Source organism: Melanaphis sacchari, unplaced genomic scaffold (assembly GCF_002803265.2).
Source record: "Melanaphis sacchari strain LSU unplaced genomic scaffold, SCAv2.0 Contig25_pilon_pilon, whole genome shotgun sequence".
Classification (NCBI taxonomy): Eukaryota; Metazoa; Arthropoda; class Insecta; order Hemiptera; family Aphididae; genus Melanaphis; species Melanaphis sacchari.
The window spans coordinates 1,483,297-1,508,827 of NW_020271133.1; the positions used below are offsets into that span (position 1 = coordinate 1,483,297).

The following is a 25,531-nucleotide window of genomic DNA, read 5'->3' on the forward strand; positions in this document are numbered from 1 at the left end:
GGTAGGCGCAGTTAGTTTTGTGTACATCATAACTTTTTGATGCCCTATAGGGCCTATAGCCTGCGTGACTAGATGCAATAATTGTCAATCGTTGGGCTTGGAGACACTCAATAAAAAAAAAATAAAATAGTGTTACTGTGTCAGAGATACAGACTCGGACGATCAGATGAAAATATGATGTCGTGTTTTGCTAGTGCCATGGCCCAGATCCCTCCCTCCACCGACGGGGTTACCTATACACCGTGATGTCATGTCTTGTAGTATTCGAAATCGTATTATTGAAAAACGAGTTTGGTTGGAAAGATTACCGACTATTGAGGTTTGAGTAGAGTAACACGAATACAGAAAAGTAGACGGCGTACGACTGTAAAGCGGATTAGAGGGGCACGTCCTGTACGCGTGGTAAATCAATGTAGGTACTGCGAACCGTCGTTATTCCGACGACAGTCGGACGAAACGCCAATCACTACACCGAGCATATCGATATATTATTATTTATTATTGTCTTGTGGTTACTGGTTATGTTAATATCGTTTCGAGTATAAAATATGTTGCACATAAATGTTTCACCTCCACAGCACCAACCAACCAACCACTAGAAAAATTGTTGTATTATAACAATAGTTATATCGATTGTTGTTATGACGATGTTCGTAATAATACATTATCAATTATTATTATTATTATTATTATTGTTTTGACGATACTCGTAACACTTTATCATTTTTGTATGCATGTCGTGATATTGACGACAACATTGACAACAATAATAATTTACAATAATTATTATAATATGTATATTATGTGATTTAAACGTCCGTGGACGGCGATCGTTTTAATAATTCATCCGTTTTGCATTGTTTTCGACACACGATGTGATTAAAATTATTAATTTTCATTGTGTTTTGATCGTTTTATTTTCCCGGTCAAGTTGAAAAATCGTTCATTTTCAGACCGCAATGTGTTAACAAGAAACGACAGGCGTTTAGTGTAGGACTGTATTTCGTTCAGATATCGGCGTTTTATGGTTCTCGATATTTGTATAATAAGAATACATACTATGGCGCTCTTCCCGAGTTTAATACATCGTCATTAGTACGTACTTTTACTCATGGTGTCCCAGATGCAACGAGCGTTTGCTCAAAAACTTACCAGCAGCAAGTATGTAGAGTACTAGTGTTGAGTTTTTATTTGAAAGCCATTAAACACGGATGCGGTTTTGATTTTTAGTGTCAACTCGTCTCCTAAATTGTCAGAAGATTCTGCGTCTTATAATTCGCATACGATTCCAACGAACAGCGATCAAAATATTCCTACCAGAGTAGATACAATCATACCTACGATTGTGGAACCTGTGGATTATGAAAACTATATTCACCAACATCATACTTGTGGTGGCAGTAACAGTATTGACAATGATGATCCTTTAATGGAATTTCCTGACGGATCAGACGATGTAGATGTTTATGTTTTGGCGCGTAAAGTGCGTTCACTGATACCTGCAGGCCCCGAAGAAGATATGTATGTGTATTGAAATCACATTAGATTTTGCAATCAATTATCTAGTTTACATTAATTTTTTCAAATTTGTATTTTCTTGTTCATTAAAATATAGCTCCAAACTAGCACCACATGTACGTGATTTTGTTAGAGCTTACAGCCGAGATTGGCTCGTTGTTGATTATGCATATAGACAAACGAATACTGTTGAAGACGATAGATCAAGTTTATTAGCTTATGAAGATTCTTGGATTCCTTCATCTCGAAGCAGCACTTACAGTAGGACTTCAACAAATTCTGCATCTCAACGTACTCAACAACGTCCAATTTATAAAAATGATCATCATAATTATGTAAAATAATAATTGTTTATTATATTTGTAGATAAATAATTTTATTGGGAATTTTAATTTATTTCCAGTCTCAACAGCCTAAAGATTTAATAAAACTCGGCAGTAAAAATTCAAGTTCTACAAGTAATAGTTCAAGTATTGAAAATACATTGGTGTCAAATAATATCAGTTCATCTTCAGCTACTGATCTGATTAACACTGCTAATGATCCATTAATTGGAACTGTATTGCAGAGATTACCTATTGATACACTTGACAGGTTAAATGCAGTGGCAAGACAAGAAAATAGACAAGTATTTATAGTTTAATCATAAATATAAAGTTAATGTATCTTTGATTGATAAATTTAAGTATATAAAGTAATTTTTAATTTTCTATCATTCTAATCATTAGCTTATACTATAAATAATATTAAAACCTATGGGATTGATGAGTTGATTCTCTCACTATTATAATTTTAATATTTTTAATCAAATTATGAAATAGTTATGTATAGGGTTCAGATGTTTATGCACTTAAAACTACTGTAATATGCATGCATTTATGCACTAAAAAATTACAAAATATATTAGCGTTATACTAATAATGGTAATACCTAATTAATAAATAATAATATAAATTAAAGTAAATAAAACTCTATGTAAATTAAAAAAAAAAAAAAAACTTCAGTGTTTCCCAAACTTTTTATCTTTAACACCCACTTCCAAAAAAAAAATCCAACAGACGTCTCCCTTAAAATAATATTGTTATAACAGTATGCAATGAAAAATGAAATTTATTGTTTATGAATATATATATATATATATATATATATATAATGTATAGGTACATATTTATATATATATATACGGTGTTTCTACTTAAAAAAAATACAAAACCATAAAATATGTAAAATAAAAATAGTATTATTTTATTCAGTATAACATGAATTAAATTTATATTCAGGTTAGCATTAAATTGGATAAATAGAAAAAAATATGCAATTTCATAAACATCCATAAAATTTAAAAGAATCTTATTTTCTTATTAGAATAATATTTATGTATATTATAAATTTATAATATTATAATTTTATAATTTAAAAATATTTTAAAACTTTTTATAATGTGAATTGAATTTTTTTCTTATATAAAGTAAATCATATAAATAATAAATATTGTTTTATTTTAGAACCGTTTATTTGGCTCATATTTACCTGTTAAGACAAGGCAAAAAGGCAATAGTTATATTGAATATCCGATTAAGCCACCTGTACCTCGTGAAATTGTTTCTAATCGTCGAATTCTAGTCAAATGTCTACAACTTGAGTAATTTATACTAATAAATATTCATAATTAATCAAGTTAAACATATATTAATATTTTTATATTGTTTAAAAAAATAAAAGGTGCTCTTTAGAAATAGAAACTGAACCTATATATGCTCATATGTCATTATACGATGTTCGACGTCGTAAAAAAATGTCTGAAAATTTTTATTTTGATTTTAATTCATCTACTACTGCTGGTAATGAGATTGACACAACTACACGGAGTCGTACTTGTGTATTTGATATAGATGGCACAGGATCCACATCTGGCGATGATTTATTTTTAGTTATTAGACTTGAGAAACCGTTACGTGGAGATTCTGATTCTGTTATATCTGCTTCAGATCCAACAGCATTTTCTAACAATGATAAGGTATAAATAATTTATAATAAATTACCAAGCTTAATATATTTATATATTTAAATAATTTAGATTGATGTGAAATCAAGTAGTAAATCAACACAACACCATCATGTTAAGTATCGTATGCCATACGCTTGGACTGCTGTTCATTTGGCAGATGTAATTTGCTGCTCTGGTGGTTCAGACAGCCTTGACCGTAATAGTTCAGGAAGTGGATCAAATAGTTTAGGTATAACACGTGTAAATTTATTGATATTGTTAAAAACTAATTAATTTATTATTATTTTTAAATAATTTATATTAATATTTACAATTTAATTGTATGTAGATGGTAGGTTTGGACTAAGCGAATTTGATCGATTTCGTAAAAAATGGGCTGCTGCTGGTGGAAATAGTATAGATTCTAATACGGCTGTTCGTCGAGGGTCACTAGATCGCAGAACTAGTTATTCAACAGCGGCTAACAGCAGTGGAACCCTAAGTACTTCGAATGCTGCTGATAATCGATACAGTTGGTCTTCTGATGAATTTTCTACTGATGCATTCCGTCCAGTTACGCTCACTGTTAATGGATTTTTCAAACAAGTATATCATTTTTAATACTTGATTTGTTTAATCAACCTTTAAATTCTGATCTATACAATGCAATTTTGGTTTATCCTGTAGAAATGATTAAATAAAAATATAATATTGGTAGATATGTAACAATGGTGCAATACTTACAGATTTTAACATTTAGCATTTGAATTTTACTGGTTATATTTTGCTTAACATTAATTTATTAAACAATTCTTTAATCTCAAATATTCTTACATAATTCATATTGTCTGTTTATTGTAAATATAAATATTTTATGTTTATATTTTTGTTTTTTGTCAAATTTTGTAGGAAACTGATAAACTTAAAGATGATGATTTGTATAAATTATTACAAGAATTAAAAAAGCCATCAAGCTGTCCATCAAAAAAATTAAAAAATGTAAATGGTTCTTTGAAATTAGACATATCTCCTTGTCCAACAGATGAAGTTAAACAGTGTTTGACTGCAGACCTAATACCATTATTATCATATGATATGGCCTGTAAGTTAATTTATTTTTGTATTGATTAATATTAATGATTAAAATATATTAAAATAATTATTGTTAAATATTACAGCTGAAGATAAAATTCGACCAATTAGAGAAGTATTGGAGTTTCCACTTGCTAGCTGCCGTGTTTCAAACCCTCACTATGTTTATCGTAATTTAATTTATGTTTACCCCAAAGAATTAAATTTTGCTGGAAGAACAGGTACTATATTAAAGCGTTTATTAAAAAAAAATGATTTTTTCGGTTTTGTGGTTTAATTTAAAATTAATATTAACTCGAATTAAATAATTAAAAGGTTCTGCTAGAAATATTGCTGTTAAAGTTCAATTAATGTGTGGGGAAAGACAACCACAAGATGCAGCATTTGCTATATTTGGAAAATCATCAAGTCCTCGTTATGTATGTGAAGCATATACAGCAGTTAGCTATCATCAACGTTGTCCATCTTTTTATGATGAAATTAAGATAAAATTACCAGCTGACTTAGATGATCGCCATCATTTATTATTTACATTTTATCATGTAAGCTGCCGGCGTCGTGGAACTCTTGTTGGTGGTCAAGATAATCATCAGCATCGTTCTCAAGTTGCACCCGAAACACCAATTGGATATACAGTAAAAATTTTGTTTTTAATATTTAAAAAAATGATTCTATATTTTTATAATATGTTATTATATATAACTATTCACAGTGTTTGTTTTTATACTCTTCAATTTGTTTTTTTTGCTTGAACTTTAAGATTAAGATATTTGTTTAATTTCTCTTATAATTTTTTATTTAAATAAGTACTTTATATTTTTATGTTAATGTTTTTAAGTTATTCAAAAACAAAAAAAAAAATAAATTTTTTGAAATCATAATAATTATGAATTTTTATAAATTTATACGGGTAAAAAAAATATTGGATTGTACACATATGCTGTTTAAGTAAAAATGTTAAACACTGTTTTTTTTTTTAAAAATTTTTTTAGTGGTTACCTCTATTAAAAGACAGATGCTTAAGTTCTGGAGAAATATGTTTACCTGTCGCATTAGAACCACCACCACCTGCAAATTATTCTTATATTACACCTGATGTGGCATTACCTGGAATTGAATGGGTAGAAAATCATAAAGGCTTATTCACAGTACTTTTGGAACCAGTGTCATCTATTCATCCTAGGGTATGATATAAAAAAATATAGTTTTAAGTACAGTCAACTCTCAATAATTCGAAGTTGGTGAGACTTCAAAAAAATTTTGAATTACCAAGAGTTTGAATTGCTGAGTAATTCAAAATATTGAGAAAATAAAATAAAAAATTATGAATTACTGAGAATTAAAAAAAAAGTATTTTGTTTTTTTATTATTTTACATAAATAATTATTAAATATTTCAGCAAATTAGGCGGAATTACAGTTATTTATTGTTTTTAAAATGTAAATTGAACTATGTAAATTTAATTATTGTTATTAACAGAAGATTTAGAAATAAAATGCTTACATGAAAGTTCTTACAATAATAATTCTATAGTTATCAAAAATTTCTACACGATTGTATAGTAAATGAACTACAAAAGACTAAGACATATATTTGGTGAATAAATTTCAAATTACTGAATATTGAATGGATGAAACTTTAAATTGTCATTTGTTTTTGGTGTTAATTTTTAATTATCCAGTGTGCTTAAATGAATGGTTTTTATTAGAATTGCAGCGAGATTTTTAAGAGAATGAGCATTTACTTTGAATTATCGAGAGTTGACTGTATATACAATTTATGTTATATTATATGTTATGTATCTTGTTAATACTATTTATGTAAATTGTACATAAGTTAATATGATATATTTATTTTTAGGATATTCATTTAAATAATTTTTTTAATTACTGTTCTGTATTGGAACGTAATCCATTACCAAGGCGAGTTGCTGAATCAAATATTGAAGCTGAACTAAAACACAGGTATAATAAAATCTTTAAATAGCTGTTTCAAATAATTTTATTGTTAATGATACAATATACTTTTATATTTTAATGGCTTTGGTTTAAGTCTATATTAATAATTATGTGTAAATGAAAATATTCTAATTGTTTCTTTCATGTAGAAATCTTATATTATCAGTATTCTAAAAATGTCATTTTTGGAATTAATCAGAATAATTATACTCCTAAATGTATTTATGATGTATGGCTATTATATTTACCTATTCAGTATTTTTATTTTTAAGTGTAGAACTATTTTCAAATAAATAATAAATTAGATTATAAAATGAAAGTACTCTTTCCTTAAATGTAGTACAGTGAAATATTTTGAAAAATAAATTTAATAGATTTTGTTAGATATGTGACCACTAGAAATGTTTTCAAGGAATTATTTCATCAGAATAGATCGTTATGGTGCCCAGGATTATTTTTGAACAATTGTTCCACATGTTATGAAAATAAGTGATGCTGTTGTTGTGAGAATGTTTTTGGATAGTTAAATGTCAAATTAGATAATACCTCAGAAATTTTATTATTCACTGATTTCGATAGACTGTATTGAGGATTTCATTCAGTAGGTAGAAATGGTAGTATCTTTCACAGCAATAATTAATCACATAAAACATTCAGGCTTAAACGCTCGACCACCTAGCTCATTACCATTTTTTTCGAGGTACCGGTATACATTTCAGTATTTTTTTTTTAAATGAAAGAAATTCATCGCTTTTCTTGGTCTTTTTTTCTTCTGGCTGATTGCCCTATTCCAGATTTAATTAATGCCATTCTGCTTTTTCTTGTCTTTTTATGGTTCAACAGCTTTGTCAGCTCTTTAAAAACTCAACCTAGTGCAGCACTTCTGTCTCAACCTTATTCATCAGTTTTTTGTTCAAAGCTTGTCAATATACAATAAGTGTAGTTTTATAACAGAAATTTTAGAAATTTCGGAGATTTCTATCTAAATTTTTCAAAAAATAGAGTTTATCTCGGCAGAAATAGAGTACTTACGGCCAAACATTTTTTACCATTTATAAAAGATATTTTTTTTAGAATTCAGTTTCATGATGGGGCCTGTCAACTTCATCATATTTGTTGAAACCCAAATCCATCACTTATTTCTTTCAGAGAAATTATACAATTTTACTGTGGATTTCGCCATTTAGATTTCATTTATCTATGCACGACAGATTTAATTCATAAAGTACGTGTCTGGGAAAAAATAATGTAGTTGCTGAATCACTGTTAATCGTTGAATCCGTCTCAGCTTCCGTTAGCTTTAGCTTGTTCCAAAGAAACCGATAGAGAACTCAATATCTTTTGGATTACGAATCAGTTCTCTTTGTCTGAAAGTGATGAATCGTTTACTGTTATATGATCAATTACCAACTGATTAAATGGTTTATAACAAGTTTTTAATAACATTCATTACCTTAGTCATTGTCGATCTTTGGACTATATTCTAATGTTTCTGTATGATTAGTATTCCAACGTTTCATTTGGCTGTTGTTGAATAATCTCGTTTTTGTTTCTATGTTGAAAAACCAAAGTATCGATACATTTTTATTTCCGTTTGGTAATTTTACTGGTCTATCAATTTACACTATACGTGCGCACATTAACTTGTTCGGTTCCCTTTGATGCTTAAAGAGATTTAAATACTGTTTAACCGCGATACACCAGATGGCCCATAAAATACTTCCTTACAAGGCATTTCTGTTAAAACTATCGTTAACTCGTTCATTTTTTCTTAGATTGGACACTTCGTTATCATTATGATTTATTAGTTCATCTTTTCTTGAATAAGAATTCCCGCGCTATTTTGAAAATATTTATGTATTTTATACATTATGACTTACCATGTATATTAAGATAAAATATTTACATATATTTTTAATTATTAAAAAATTTAAATTATTTTACAGAATTTCAAATTTGGTTCGTTGTCAAATCGATCCACTTATAGAATTTGTACCAGTAGTGCTTGATAAATTGCTTTCTCTTTTAGTAGAGATGCCTGTTACTCAGCATCAACAACCCATGAATTTGGGGCAAATAATATTTCGTACTCTAGCTGATTTGGTTTCAATGACAATGGTAAAATAAAAATAAACGATAAAGTTTATTTTTAAACGTAATTTAACACATTTTTTGAAAGCAGAGCCATTCGCAAGGTCAGCAAATATTATCTACTTATGTGCGTTATCAATGTTGCTGTTGTAATGTAGCTGCAGCAGCAGTAGCAAATGCTAAAAATAATACCAGTGAAAGTGAAAATGATACTTTTTCTGATGGACAAGAGTATTCAGAAAGGCTTGATAAATATTTTCGTTTAAGGTGGTACTATTGTTAAATAAAAAATAAATAAATTATAAAAATGTTTCTAAATAATTATTTTTTCCACAGAAGTAACAGTGATCCAGACACATCAAAAAAACCTTGCTCTTCACCTCTTTTGGATGGTAATACCCTAGCTGCATTTAAAAATAGTGGGCTGGACAGAGCATGCAGTATGAAAACTGGTATATTAGATCAATTATTGTAATTTTTTGTGCAACAAAATTTTTAATTTAAAGCAAACAAATTTATCCTTAATAGGCTGTTTATTTTTTTGAAATAAAATTTAGTAAAACTTAGTTATATTTGAAATTGGGGCTTAAATTTTTTTGAAGGTCGCTGTCAAGGGGGTATTCCACCATCTCAATTTGAAGAACAACAACATCAGCTATTCTATTCTGATCAAAAAAGGTTGACTTCCATCAAAAGTGTGCACGAAGAACTAGCATTACAATGGGTGGTAGCGACTAGTGCAGTACGCCGAGACGCTGCAGCTAACAATTCAAGGTTAATTATTCAAAATTGTTATAGATTTTTTTTCAAAATTAAATAATTAATACATTTTTTCAGATTTTTTTTCGATGTTATAATTAAAAGCATGGCTGTTTCATTAGCAATGGTGCCTGGAGGATTAGATAGTGATCGTAAAAATCGTTTTAGTGATCAATTTTTTGATGATATATCCACATTATGCACAAGTTTTGCATTAGATATTGTATCCAATTATGAAAAAGACTCAAAGGTATAACCATAAAATGTATAAGTTTATAGTATATACATATCATATTTATGTTTAGTGAAGATTATTTGAGTAGGTTTTATTTAAATTTTTTTGTTATAAATTACAAGTGTTTAGGTAAATTATTATTATAAATTTATAATAAAGATTAATTAATTTAATTCTAGCTAAATAATTACTTTTAGTGTTTTTCAATGCTCAAGTTTAAAATAAATACAATTAATGATATTTCTTAAAAATAAAATAATTTTATTTCCAGCAGGTGCACATAATTAATTGCAATTTAGCATGGTTTTTGCATGATTTGCTATCTTTAGCTGATAGAGGATTTGTATTTGGTTTGATAAATACGTATGTGAAAACATTATTTTCAAAACAGCAAAGTCTTATAAGCCAATTGCCACATCATGAAAACTACTCCACTTTGTCTAGTCTAAAAGTAATTACATTTAAATATCAAATTATATTGGATTGTATGTTAAATTATAATTCTTGTGCATTCATTTAATTTGTTTTATTAAAATTTTTAAAATATTTTTTACAGTTGGACTTTTTAAAAATCATTTGCAGCCATGAACATTACGTTCCATTAAATTTGATTAGTAATAATTTCCATAATATTTCACCTACTTTCTCTATGGCGTCTACAATTTCAAGTCAGTCCTTGTCAATGGCCAGTAATACTATAACAACCGTCTCAGAATCCACAGTAAAAGAATATTCTGAATTATCATTAGGATTTAGACGTCATCATTATTTGGTTGGCCTAGTGTTATCAGAGTTTGTCACAGTGTTACAATGTTCTAAAAGGTAAATTAATACATTGTATTATTTTAATTTGAATGTACAAATTAATTGGTTGACAATTGTTATTTTTTTTTAAAGTGATTCAAAAGTAAAAGAAAAAGTGGTTGATTTGTTATTGGGTCTCATGTCATCTCATGATACTCGTTATCAACAAGATAAATGGTCGTCTAGACGCAAAGCATCAACAAGGGTTGCTCTTATGTACTTGCCATTATTAACAGCTGTAACCACAGATTCATCATTTCTCAATTTATTACAATTAGATTTTGAAAATAGCAATGATGTGGCTAAAAATAAACTTCAAAATAGTGAAAGTGAAAGTGATTTTGATTCATATTATGTTGATGGTTATAAAAGTAATAATCAAAAATAATATTAAGGTATTATTTTCATGAATAATAATTGTACTTTTAATTAATTGCAGCTCCAGAGAAAAATACTGATGAAAATGTAAATGCCATTTCAGCGTCATCATTAATGGGTGTAAAAAATACCACAGCGTCTTGGTACAGACAAACAAATAAAAATAATTGCCGTAAACCCAAGTTAAATGCAGTTACATCTACTAAAGTTCTAGCTTGCATATTATGGATATTGAAAAATCTAGACAACGATATAATGCAAGTGTGGTTAGCTGAGTCTTCTCAACAAAGAGCTCAAAATACATTGTCAATTTTGACATTGTGTATTAATCGTTTTTACAATAATTCTCATAACTATAAAAAGGTTTTAATTAATTTTACTTGCATTTCTCACATATTTAAGTTTATAATAGTATATTAAGTTAGTAATATATTTTTACTTCATTTTAGGGTAACCATAAATGTGTGAATTGTAATTCTCAACCTTCATTTACATCAACAATTAATTCTGCCCAACCTGCTCCTAGTGAGACATATAATAGTAATGATAGTAATAATATGTCAACAACAGCTTCAACCTCGTCTTTATCATCTACATCCCAGTTGTCGACTACTGATGATGTGAAATCAAGGCTCGAAGATGTTATATTAGGTCAAGGATCAGCTAGATCTGAGTTGATGCGCCGGAAAGGTAATAAATTATAGTTATTTATTTTTAAGTTTTTAAGTATTTCAATGTAAACTGTTGGGATTATAAATTTATAATTTTTGAAATAATCATTTTTTTTTTTTTTTTAGCTGGACTTGATGCTGGTAATGGTGCTACTGGCACTACTAGTAAAGTGAGATGGAGAAAAGACCACGTTTTAACATATAATAGACCTTCATCATTGCAATCTTGTTCCTGTAATGTTGATTGTCAACTACAACTTGATAAGATATTTGGTACTAATCAAGATCAACAGGATGTTGAATTGGATTTAGTGAACGAAATTGGTTTTATAATACTTGATACTATTGAACAAATCATTCAGGTTTTTTTCTTTGTTTAAAAAAAAATTATGTCTTCATAAATCTATGAATTTATGTTTACTGGTAATATTGGTTTTTAGGTAGCTTCTTTGCCTGCTGGCTTTAAAAATTCAAATCCTGTCCATTGGTCAATATATCGTGTTTTCAAATTGCTTCTTCGAGCCATGTCTACAATCACTGCTACTGCTGCTACTATTAATCAACAAAATACTAATAATAGTTCTACTAGCTCAACATCAGTGACGGCCGCATTACAGTGCATGTTTGGTACACAGAGATCAATGGTTGCAAAATTTCCAGAAATTTTGTTTGGAGATGGCCAAGACGAAGGAGATTTAGATGTCAACGACGACGATAAAGAAGTTGAAAGCTACCATTTTTCTACCAGCAGTCCGTCATCCAATCGTTGTGCTAATCTTATACTGATGTTATTACGCCATTGTGCTATGAAATCGAGTTCAATAGGAGTCCGAGCACAAGCAGCTGCTTCGCTATACTCATTGATGCGTCAAAATTTCGATATCGAAAATGTATGTATATATGTATATATTAATGACTATTTATGCTGTTAAATAAAAAAATTAAAGCCTTCAAGGTGATTTTGAAATAACAATAAAAAACTAACTGTGAACTTTTTGTATTACTACATTAGTAGTTGTTTGATAAACATTATTCTTTACAATATGAGATTTAAAAACATAGATTCTTAATAGGTATAATTCAAAATAATTTTTTACTTATTATGTTACATTATATGTATATATTTTTTTAAGAATTTCGCACGTGTGAAAATGCAAATAACTGTGGCTTTAAGCACATTAATAGGAGGAGCTGGAGGATCATCAACAGCTGTATCTGAAAGTCGAAAAGAAGGTTTATGTTTTAATGAAGAATATTTGAGACGGGTGTTGAAGACAATCCTTTTATATGCTGAACGGGATTCTGTTGAATTACAAAACACTACATTCCCTGACCAGGTGAATATAATAATAATAATTATGATAAAACATTGTTATTGGGGTATAAAATAGAGTTGGAGTGTTTTAATATTTTTTTAAAATCTGAATATTTGATTTTAATATATAAATACATACACAACTATAACTTATACCATACTTTGACACTTTTGGTTCTAATTATACATTTATGTTAATTAGGTAAAAGATCTAGTATTAAATTTGCACACAATACTTTCGGATACGGTCCAAATGAAAGCATATAGTCAAGATCCAGACATGTTAATGGATTTGATGTATCGCGTAGCAAAGGGATATCAGCAGACTTCATCACCGGATCTTCGGCTCGCATGGCTTGAAAACATGGCTCGAAAACATAATCAGGTTTGATACTTTTATTTTAATGTAATAGATTAATATTTTTAAAAGTAATAATAATAAATCCTCCTTTTTTTCGTATTCAATCTTGAGATTGGTTTGTAGCAATTCTCCACTCTTCCCTGTTACTTGCTTTTCTCTTTGTTTCTTCGTAAGAATTACACTTTTGGTCCTTTATTATTTGTTGCATAAACTCCATTCATGGTCTCCCCCTAGCATTTTTACCCTCTAGGCAGCTTTCTATAATTAATCCCAGAAACCCACCATGTCTCAATACATGTCCAATCCATTCATTTCTCCTTTTATTGATACTACCCCTTAGTGTTCTTCTTTTAAATATTCTTTCTTACACTTCATTGTTTGTTACCATATCTGTCCAACTTATTTTAAGCATTCTTCTGTAGCACCACATCTCAAAAGTTTTTATTCTTCTTTTCTCCTCTTTAGCAATTTTCCACGTTTCGCTGCTATATAGCATTATACTTCGTACGTATATCTTCAGAGGATTTATCTTCGTGCGTATGCTGATATTTCTTGAAGTAAGGAGTCCTTTTTCTCTATTAAATGCTATCTATGCTTGGTATATTCTCTTTATTATTTCTCTTTTACTTTTGCCATCTTAACATATTATACTTCCCAATTATGTGAACTTTTCTACTTGCTCTATAGCTTGATTATTTTAAAGATGTATTTTTGCCCTAATATTATTGTTTCTGCTAAAAAGAAGAACTATGGTCTTTTTCGAATTTATTTTCATGTTTAGTTCATTGAGCAGAGTTTCTTCCATACATTTCAGCATCTTTTGCAACTCCTCTTCGTTTTAAGATATTACTGCTATATCGTCTGCGAACCATAGCATATCAATTTTTCTGCTATTCACCTTTATATCCAAACGCAAGTTCTCTCTTATTATGTAAATTGCCTCTTGGATGTATGCATTAAATATGGTAGGTTAGAGAATACAACCTTGCCTCATTCCTATTTTTATGTTTGCTTCCTCTTCAATTTCGCCTAATTGTATAATACCTGTTTCTTTCTGATATAGTTTAAAGAAGAGTCTCCTTTCAGTGTATTCTATACCCGCTCTTTTTCATATCTTGAATATTACTGATAAATTGACATTGTCGAAAGTTTTTTCTATGTCAACAAATGCTATGTATGTATAGGCTTATCTTTGTTAGTTTTTTTTTTCAATAATTGCTCTTAGTGCCAGTATTGCTTTTCTTGTACCCATGTTTTTTCTAAATCCAAATTGATCTTCTGACAATATTGTTTCGATCTTCTTTTCCATTCTTCTTGACATAATTATTATCTGTATTTTTGATACACGTGTCAACAGCTAATTTTACGGTTACTGATCACATTTGTTTGCGGTTAATAATCTTACACTTTGTTATTAGTCTAGAGGAAGTTTTCCTTGATTAAATATTTTCTTTGAGTTTAAAAAACTCATTTCACGTTTTTTCGCCAGATTTTTTCCAAAGTTCTGCTTGGATTTCGTCAATTTCTGTAGTTTTTTCTTTTTTAGATTTCTAAGTGCTTTGTCAAATTTTTCTCTCAGTACACCATAATTTAACCTATTATACGATACTTCTTCAAGTTATATTTTTTATCCAGCGAGTTCTGGCCTCTCATATAGTTTTTCTAGATACTCCTTCCATATGTTCTCTCCATGTTTGTTCTCATAAACAGTTACTCCGTCGCTATCTTCTATTGCACTTATTTTGGTTTATAATCGATACACACATTTTTAACTGCTTTTATGCTGCATCTCTGCTACCAGTTCTCATTTGTACTTTTATATCTTTACATATTTTCTCTAAGTATTTTTCCTTTGCTTCTTTTGACTTTTGTATTACAATATTACTTGGTTCCTTGTATCTCCGCTTATATCCAAGAGCAATCCTATTTTTAAGCTTCTTTCTTTTTTCTATCTTACTTATTATTAATAATAAATAATTATTGTATATTAGTAAGTATATAATTTTTGTTTCTAATCGTCAATTAAAAATATTTTTTTTTTTTTTACAGAGAAACAATTTTACTGAAGCAGCTATGTGCTTAATTCATGGAGCTGCACTAGTCATTGAGTATCTGACTACGACAGAGAATCTTGATTTAATTGGATGTAGAGGAGCCACGTGTTTAGAGTGTGTATCATCTAATGTTCTGGAAGAATGCGCGGTTTCAGACGATGTGATGGTTGTCAGCCAAGCGGCCGATCAAGTTTGTTTGGGCGACGAATTCACAGAAATTGGACTTGTTTCATTGTTGGAGAGAGCAGCTGAATTATTCCAAAAGGTTAAATAATGTTTTTTTTACTAAAAAAATAATAACTAAATATAATTTATAATTAAATTATTATTGTAGGCCGGTATGTTTGAAGTAATGAGTCAAGTGTATAACAAAGTCGCAATACCTTTAATAGAAAAGACTAACGATTACAAAAAGCTATCGGATACATATTTGTAAGTATATTCACTACTCATAGAAATTAAATTAAATAAAATTATTTATTAATGGTCTTATGAATTATTTAAATAGGAAATTACACGATGCGTACAGTAAATTAGAAAAGTTACAAGGTCGTCGGGTATTTGGGACGTATTTCCGTGTTGGATTTTACGGCGCCAAATTTTTTGGATCTGATGGGTTGGATGGTGAGGAATTTGTTTACAAAGAACCTACACTTACGAAGCTTTCAGAGATATTTGGACGTTTACAAGTAATGACAATTCATAAAGAAAAAACTATAGGTTTAGAATGGAAATTTATTGATGTTTGTTTTCAAAATATAGAATTTTTATTCTGAACGATTTGGTGAAGATTGTGTGACTATTATCAAAGATTCTAACACAGTAGATGTGAGTGTACTGGATCCAAGAAAAGCGTACATACAAATCACATACGTAGAACCGTACTTTGATGCGTATGAACGACGTATGCGCGCCACACATTTCCAAAGAAATTTTAACTTGAGTAATTATTGTCGATTCAATATGCAATTAGCTTAGTGTCTGTATTTTAAATTTTCAAATATTTTTTTAGAACGCTTTGTATTTTTTACACCATTTACTCCCGACGGTCGAGCTCATGGACAACTAAACCAACAGTACAAACGTAAGACTATTTTGACTGTTGCTCATCATTTTCCCTATTTGAAAACTCGAATTCGGGTACAAAGTCGCCAAACGGTTGTTATGGGACCCATAGAGGTGGCATTAGAAGACTTAAAAAAGAAAACTGATGAATTAGCTCGTAGTGTCCGTCAGCATCCAGCTGATCCGAAAATGTTACAAATGGTCCTTCAAGGGTGTATAGGTAATTAATTAAATAACTATTCAGATATATCTAATGTTTTTTTTTGGTTTTATGTTAAATGTTATTAATTATTAATAGGTACTACTGTAAATCGAGGGCCTATGGAAATGGCTACAGTGTTTTTAGCTCCACCACGATGTGACAAAAATACTAACGATAGGAGTCCAGAAGTCTCAGATGAATGTTCTATACAACCGCCACCACCACGATTACAAAATAAATTAAGACTATGTTTTAAAGATTTTTCCAAAAAGTAATTAATTTTAATTTTATTATGTATTGATTAGGAATTTGATTATGGCGTTGAAGCGCATTATATTTCATTATGACGGTTTATGTATATTATTTATTATTTTTATAGGTGTGCTGATGCTTTAGCGAAAAACAAAACGCTTATTGGTCCTGATCAACGAGATTATCAACGTGAACTTGAACGTAATTACCGCAGATTTACAGATCAGTTAGCTCCACTTCTTGTAGCTGCTACTTCGTCTCATTTTGGTAGTGGTGATATAGGCTACAATAATTCAACAAACACACATGGATCGTCTTATGGCCTTCATCATAATGGTGGATGTAATAGTAATACTCAGACATATGATGACAATAATGATAACCAAGACGATGAAGATGATACAACGTTAACAAACATTAGTAATGGGGGGAATGAGATAATTACGCCTAACAATATTAACGGCGATTCAACGTTTACAATGTAAATGTTATAAAGTTATCAACAAAATATGTAGATTTTTTAAACAAAATATTTGTGTAAACAAAAATAATCAAGTACTTATTTATTAATTTAGTTTTATTTATATAAAACTATCATAGTAATATTTAAATTTTTTTTAATAATAGACTTAACGAAAGCCAAAGGATTTTTTTAATTTTTTTTATATTATGACTTTTTATAACTTTAATTAGAATATTTGTGTGATTTATAACAATTTAGTATTTAATATAAGCTATTTATCTATCTTAAAATATTTGTTCTATGATATTTATTTAATTATGATAAACACTTATTTTTTCACTATACAATGCGTGCGTACCACCATTGTTTAGCTATACTACCGATTAAGAAGGAATAGAATGGTTACGAATATTTAATGAAAATTAAATGTTTCCCGTGATCACAGTAACACAATTAACGTCATCTATGAATAAATTATCTTAAAAAATACGGTGAAACTTCTATTTAGTGGACATTTTTGGTCATCAAAATTTCATCCGCTATTCAAACAGGGCAATTTTTTGGAATATATAAAGGAAAAATGTGTGAAAGAAAATAATATGACCAATACTGCACAGAATCTTGATTCAATAAAACACGTACTTGGAATCTAACTCAAATTTCGATATTGATTTTAGAAAAAAAAAATCGTTCAGTTAATCGTATGTACACAATTAGAATAGATAAGAGCATAAAATAATATGTTAAACTATAAACGACATGTTATAATTGTATATAACTATATAACGTAATTTATTTATCTTTGAAAATTAATCGAATACTATAGACAGATAAATGTGACAATTAATAAAGATGTATGTTTTGTGATGTTCATTTTTGTCCAGATACTTGAGACCGTTACTGGTCTGTATTATGACGATTTCGTCAATAACAATAGCCATATCATTGTGGTTCCGTTTGTTAGTTTATTTTATTTATATAATATAATTTTTAATAGTAAATACAGTAAGGAATTAAATAAAGTAAACTTAATAAGATAAACATGAATCAATAAAATAGATTAGTGAAAATGAAACAGCAAGTATTGAGTAAACAACAGTATTTATAAGTAACAGTCTTCCAAAAATAAAACTGTAAGCAAGAATTAAGGAGTTATGAGTAAGAATCTAAGATCGGGTCATTATTGACTCTAGTTATTAGAAACCGAATAGGTTCGTATTGTTGATAATTTGTGGTGACTTTGGGAATATGGAAAGATATATTGGAATGTGTAGAACGAGATGGAATTTTAAAATTTACCAAGGATAGTAAGGTGGGAGAAATGGAGAATTGATTTTGTTGAGTTGAAGATCATCGAAGAACTTAGAGCTAAGCATGCGTCTACGTTTAGCGAGGGTATGTAGTCCAGGCGCATCAGCAACAGGAGAATATTCGTGAAGTTCATGTAGAATGCCTAAAGAAAAACCAACAAAGCTCAAAAATTTACGTTGTACGCGTTTAAGTTGGTTTGAACCGGCGGCCGTCTAAGAATTTCAGACTACTGATTCATATTCTAATATGGGCAGAACTAAAGCATATACAATGACTTAAGTGATCTAGAAAGTTTAAGATATTTAGAAAGTCGCATAATGAAACCAACAATTTTAAATGATATACAGCAAGTCATTGAAATGTGTTCACTGGCATTGAGGTTACTTGATAATTTGAAGCCTAGGCCTACTACGCAGTCAAAGACACGTTCAATGTTAGCATCAGAGAGTTTATAAGTCCATAGAATTGGATTATGAGACTGGGAGAAGGTCATGATCCGGCATTTAGTAAGATAAAGTTTTAATCCTAAGGTTATCCATCAACTAGAGAAAGAACCAATATTATTTTGTAGACATAAACAGTCTTTAGCTGATTTTATTTCTAAAAATATTTTCTTGTCGTTTTCGAAACATGGTATTCTAATAGAAGGCAGAGCATTTTACACACTATTGACAAATAATAAGAAAAGTATAGGTGATAAGTGACCTCTTTGCGGTACGCCAGAGAGAGACGGTCGTTTGATTTAATATCAAATACCTTGACTCATTGTTGTTTATTAAGCAGAAATGAACTGAACCACGAGAGTAGAGGTTCACCGAATTCGGATGCCCCTTTCAATAGGACTTAATGGTTTGGTTAAAACCCTGGAAAAAGCAGTGTAGACTACATCCACCCGAGAATGTTTTTGGAAGGCTTCAAATATGAAGTCACTCAATACTAGGTTGCTGGTGGTTATAGATTGTCCAGTATGAAAATCACGTTGTTCTTCGATAATTAATAATTATGTTATTAACAGATCATTTAAGACTATGGATTTAAATAGTTTTGAAAGGTGTGATAGAATGGATATTGGTCGATGGTTTGTTATATGCGCGGAATTACTTGATTTTAGGACAGGTGTTATAGAACTAAATTTTAACATGGACGGAAGCATACCTTCATCGAGAGAACGCCTAAAGAGTAGAAAAAGGGAGTATGATATTATAATATATCTTAATTGGAAAAGAAACTCCGAATAAACCGTTAGGCCCAATGGACTGGACACCACGCAATGCAGATAAGTCGTAAAAGACGTCATCTGCTGAGGATATTATGTTATTGTGCCAATCAAAATTTGGGCCAAGCATTGGTAGCATCTTAATCTCCGGATAGCCACTTTGGCTCGACAATATACCAGTTCTACCCTGATGTGACTCCTAGTGGTGAGTTCTGACGCGTCTCCCGCTGGTACCAGAACTACAGCTGTCTGTGCCCCTCTAAACGTCTTTCTTAAGTTGAGAACCTTGGTCTCGCTGTCTCTAAATTCTCAAACTAGAGCCTCTTAGATGTCTGTTTCCGTTGTTGTTGTTTTGGCTTCTGCTTCGGAATAATAATCTCTTCGGGAAAATCTTCGGATTTAACCTAACAAATTAACAACTGCTGTGTTAATTTATCTTGTTCTGCATCACTTGAAACACTGTTCGTGGAATTTTCTTCGGAAGTATAACTCAGCTCAGTGAGATATCCACTTTTGTCCGAAACACTTCGTACTTACTCGATTTTCCCAACTTTTTGTTCGGGTTAGAATCACCCACTTTTCCGTCAATTTGCCATTAGCCCGACTCATTGTCACGAACTGTGTAACCTAACCTTTATCGGAACGTCGCTTTTAATGATTTTTTGCGGGTTATTACAGCGTTTTCTTCGGTGTATTTCTGGAAGCTCGATGGTTTTCACCAGAAAACTCCTCAATCCGGACGTTCACTTCAAGTAACCGAAGTTTTCCTCTGGAGGATTTTTGTTCTTACTGATTTTCTCCGGTTTAGAATCCCTCTGGTCGGATTTCTTCGGACCCTTTTCCGAGTCTCCGGTCCGTAAAGCTCCAAAGTTCCCTTTGGCTCGTTAACTTGTCTCGTAAAATGTTTTTTTTTTTTTGCTTTTCTTGACTTTATTTTTTTTCTCTTATTGAATAGGTACCTATGAGCCGGTTTGTCTTCGGTGAAAAAAGACTTCTTCAGGTCTCCTGACTTAGTCAACTAAGGTCTAAGTAAAGTCGATGTAAATATCAAGAAGGTTTATGTGTGACTTAATCAACTCTAGTAGAGTCATTAAGACCGTTTGACAAACAAATAAGATTATTAGATTATTATTTTTTTTTAAATGTCGCTATCGTTTTTAATTTTTTTTTACTATTTTTCTGGAGAAACTATGGCAGCAGAAAAGGTATCCATTCTGTCTAAAATAGCTAATGATGTATTTCTTTGTGTCAAAAATATAGTATTATTAGATTGAATATCATTGCGCATACGTTTGAGAGCATTAATAATACCCGTAAATAAATTATTTTTTGTTTCCAGTCATAGGTGACTTATGAAGGAAATTTATTCATATTCTTTGATAAATTTAATACAATATATAAAAGAAAAATTGCTAGCTTAAAGTAGCTGATATTAAACTTCTGAAGTACGCTAACTCCCGGTGAAAAACTTTTTCAAAACTCGTACTCTCTTATCATTTTTTTTAATAATATATTTTTTTTATATACATTTTTTTTATTTATTTTTGGTATATATTTTTAGTAAGAACCTCATGTTTGACAAACAATCATGTTCTACCACATACAACACGTCGTAACAAATTTAAAATCGTTGATAGTTGTTCATATGTATACAATTTATGAACATATATTGATACATTAGTGCTCTCAAACATTATTCTAGGGGATGGATCACACAAATATTTATATTTTATATGTAATATATGAAAAATATATCAGCAAGCAATTCCGTTACAAGAAGATGACCAGCTTCTTTCTATCTTGTTTCCTATTTTGTTTACCTATTGCAATGTTGTTGTTCATCACATTTAATGTGTTTATATTAAATCATTTCATACGTTTCCTTAATACAGTCCACTGAGTTAAGAAGGTATAAGCGAAATCTAGTTGACCGAGTTAGAATAATTAAATTTATGATTTAGGGTTATTCAGGGAGTTTACAATGGTTATCTGTGTACAAAAGCTTGATGCAGAATAATGGGTACCAATGGTACCATATTTCTATTTGTTTTCATTAATTACTGAATATATATAAATATATTTATCGAGAACCCTCAACGCTATAGTTCAAATAAAAAAAAATACTGACACTTCATTGACGCACATTATGCAACTTAAAGAAACGAAAAAAGATAATGAAAGCACAAAAATGAATATAAATAGAAGACCGAAAACCTCGATCCGAAATCATATAAATAAAGAATTAATAAGTACACATTAATGCACGCAATCAAAAAACCGACGGTTAGTAAGCATAAAAAATAAAACCAGTAAAATAATAACCCAATAGAAGTTCGTAAAAGTTAAATAATAAATGTTTATGCACTATTCGTAAAAAAAAAATGAAAAAAATAAATATTTAGACACCTATTAAATGTACTGTACATAGTATTTAAGTAAATAACAAAAAAAAAAATCGATAAAAAATTATCGTTTTATTAACGTTAAAAAAAAAAGAAAAGAAAAAAAAGACTCAAGTTAGTCTAACCATTATAGGTATAAAATAAATTAATGTTAGGTAAAATGTAAAAAAAAAAATTTTGCAAAATTATAGAGTATAAAAAAAATGTCAGTAGTGAACAAGTTTACATTAAACTGGAAACTAAACAAAAAAAAAAAAAAAACCTATAATATGTAAATACATACACTCATGTTAAGACTTAATTAAATTGTAAACCGATCATTAGAATCTACCAGTTGGGAAATATAAATAAAAAGACAAACACATAAACGATAATATTAATACGACAATTGATTAGGAGTGGAAGAGTCCTTCAACTCTAAATTCCAATAATTCCCATACATGTGAACTATAATCACATTATCATCGATCCTTATAATATATTGTATAAATATAAATATGACCCGATTAGATTATGTCTGAACTTTTAAACTTTAACTTTCAAAAACTTTCGACTTTTATATTTTTCTCTCTATTCGAATGTGTGCGTGTATCATCACTCTTACACACGAGTGGCGTTGTGTGGGCACAACACTAAAGATCGTAGGGTGGACGTAATGATATGCTGACATATGATTGTGCCTGTATAGCTTAAAGTTAATAAATAAATAACGGTTACTTCTAATATGGCTCTTTCATCGCCGATGAAAGGGACGACTGACATTGTAAAGCACACTGTATAAGTCTAACAATCGTGATATATGCACTGCTACAAGTGAGGCGCGCGATAATAATTTATTCAATATTATTGTTATAGACTTATGGTTCAAATAATATTAAATCTATATTATGCGGTGTATTCGATCGAGTTCTCGACTATACGACCTCGAGATCCCTCCGAAAATCTGCAGTGAGAAGGTAACAACGTAAATCTAATATTTGTATCTGATAATTGATTATATTTTTTAGCACTTGCAAGTGTGCGGAAGTATCTCCCGGACATTATAGGCGCTACTATTCTAGACCTAGCTTTCCTTAAGGCCTTGTTTGGGCCACCTCGTTTATAATTTTTAATATTACACACTTTTCCTTTTATTCTTACGTTATTACAATGGGTATGATTATTAAAAAAGTTATTAACAGTTCTACATACTTTCCGGCTTTCAGAATATTATCTACATCGTTAATCATAATTAATAATAATTTGTGTTATTTTAATCATAAAACATTATTCTTGTATTACGCCTATGCATTTTAATTATAATATGTAGGTACTAATTTTTATGAAAATACATTTTTAATTGTTTTCATATTATTTGTCGAAATATTAATTTTAAATTAAAAGTTTGTAATTAAAACCGTAAATTGTTTTCATCATAATAATAATCTTTATAATATTTCGACAAAAAGTATAATTACGTACCTACCGCTAGGTATTTGAATGTGTTTAAATGTGCCGGAATTTAAAAATTAAATTTGTTTCTAAATTAGGACGATTATAAAAGTAAAACGTAAATGTAAAAATAAGTAGATCAATAATTGAAAAATAAATATTTTATATGAATATTTTTTTTTCGAATACCTACTAACTTAAATTAATCAGACAGAATAAAAATTATTATTAACTTCACACAATTCAGATCTTACACCGCATCGATTTATTTTATTTATTAAAATATAAAAATATGTGCTTTATGTTCGACGGTATGAATATGTTTAATATTTTTTAATTATGAGTATTACGTATACCAAGTATATAATATGTTACGCAGTGACATTAATATTTAATTATATTTTATTGTTAAAATAAAATAATCATTTTATTGTATAAAATTTTATGACGCAAAAATAAAAATAAAATGCCGTATGTAAACATTACTTGACATAAACTTTTCAATTGCATTATTAAATGTGAATATTATTGATTATAATTTATATCTGAGTGTTATTGCTGGGCGACTTCTCTCCTCACGTCTCCACGTCTTTATAGCTGTATATTATACGTATTATATATTAAATAAAAAAATCAAAATAATTCATATAAAATCAAAATTTGATCTTCAATTTATTTATTGCATTTTAATATGATTTTTTTTTTTCTATAAAATATATTTCCTTGTTTTTTTTTTTTTTAATATAAATTATATCTATGATTTTTATTTTTTCAAGGTTCTAAATAGACAAAAATATGACAACCGAAAACGGTATCAATGGTATGCCCTGTGTGGAGGGAGGATCAAGTGAATCATATCTTCCTTTGGATTATATTTTCAGTAAATATACTAATGGAAACAATACATTTTCAGAAATACTCTTTTATTATTTAAATTTTAAAGCTATGATAAATGAATAAATAAAAATGGCGTATGTAAGGGGTAGTTTTTAGGTCACAACCATCACGGGTCTGTGAGAAGTAAAAAATTGTATCTCATTGGCCTCTCTTTTTTTAAAAAAGCTGAGCACTCCACGACATCACTAGATGGTATACTTGTCGTAACACATGCGTGCATATCATATATCTATATTCTATATGTATAAATGCCTCGGAACAGGGAAAATGGTAAATTTAGTCTTTTGTTTTGACGCCCTCGTGAATGTTGTTTTTTACTTGCATGTAAGTTATAAGTTAATAAAATTATTATTTTTACTACCCTCTTAGTAGCTATTCACATTTTTGCTTACTTGATCATTATCTTTATATTGCATTTTATATTTAGGTACCGACATCAAAACATATAATTTCTTAAATTGCATACAGCGCTAATACAGTTTAAATTAAATTATGTTTATAGCAGAACATAAACAATTGATAAATTAAAATCTAGATGTATAGTGACATTTTTACTATAGAAGTTTTATAAATTTTAGTGCTATAGTAATAATGAAAAAGTGACACTTGAAGGCACGCCTGCGGAACAAAATGGTATTATATTGACTGTCCGCCAACGTGTTAAAAAAAAAAAAAGTATATACTTTAATATTTACTGATTTATTGGATTTATTCGCATGATAGTATTGCGTTATAGGAAATTGGAAACTCTTGTGTGAATAAATATACAGTAAATATTAATTTATTGACAGAACGTATAAAAAATTTAAAATTTAAAATATGTGATAATATTATGCATGAATTATTTTTGTTAGTGAAGGATAATAATATAATAATTATAAACAGGGTATTTTTGTTTCAAATTGTAATGAATATTTGATGAATACAGAATATTTTTCTAGAAAGTTGAATTTTATTAAGTTAATTGCAAGTAGATATGGAATATATTTTTAAAATTTATTAATATGAGTACAACTCAAAGCAATTGAAAGCTTTAACGATTTTTTTTATAGTTGCACATTTAAATAAA

At 29.3% G+C, this 25,531-nt stretch overlaps 1 protein-coding gene across 2 annotated transcripts; it reads left to right on the top strand.

Annotated features, from left to right (window-relative positions):
• The first annotated feature begins 742 nt into the window (after window positions 1-742).
• LOC112595186 (dedicator of cytokinesis protein 7) lies at window positions 743-17,297 on the top strand. Of its 2 annotated transcripts, none has more exons than XM_025340309.1 (34): window positions 743-1,161; window positions 1,231-1,521; window positions 1,616-1,853; window positions 1,922-2,146; window positions 3,024-3,160; window positions 3,241-3,535; window positions 3,596-3,755; window positions 3,855-4,111; window positions 4,415-4,607; window positions 4,684-4,818; window positions 4,913-5,232; window positions 5,590-5,781; window positions 6,458-6,561; window positions 8,502-8,673; window positions 8,738-8,913; window positions 8,983-9,098; window positions 9,249-9,420; window positions 9,484-9,655; window positions 9,912-10,091; window positions 10,197-10,462; window positions 10,538-10,815; window positions 10,884-11,185; window positions 11,272-11,512; window positions 11,620-11,855; window positions 11,934-12,383; window positions 12,627-12,830; window positions 13,011-13,193; window positions 15,219-15,488; window positions 15,558-15,655; window positions 15,732-15,912; window positions 15,986-16,166; window positions 16,236-16,508; window positions 16,587-16,761; window positions 16,870-17,297. In XM_025340309.1, exons 1-34 carry the CDS (start codon window positions 1,112-1,114, stop codon window positions 17,225-17,227), a joined length of 7,281 nt encoding a protein of 2,426 aa, XP_025196094.1. In that variant the 5' UTR covers window positions 743-1,111; the 3' UTR covers window positions 17,228-17,297. The 2 variants fall into 2 exon arrangements, with proteins under 2 accessions (XP_025196094.1, XP_025196095.1); XM_025340310.1 differs by having other exon boundaries at window positions 9,915-10,091.
• Window positions 17,298-25,531: the final 8,234 nt, after the last annotated feature.

What these genes read in the sequence shown, in the direction of transcription:
- LOC112595186 (XM_025340309.1), top strand. Translation starts at nt 1,112, where the DNA reads ATGGTGTCCCAGATGCAACGAGCGTTTGCTCAAAAACTTACCAGCAGC. An exon ending in ATTTGGTTTCAATGACAATG is followed by an intron (nt 8,674 to 8,737) that starts GTAAAATAAAAA and finishes TTTTGAAAGCAG; the next exon opens with AGCCATTCGCAAGGTCAGCA. An exon ending in CAGCTGAATTATTCCAAAAG is followed by an intron (nt 15,489 to 15,557) that starts GTTAAATAATGT and finishes TTATTATTGTAG; the next exon opens with GCCGGTATGTTTGAAGTAAT.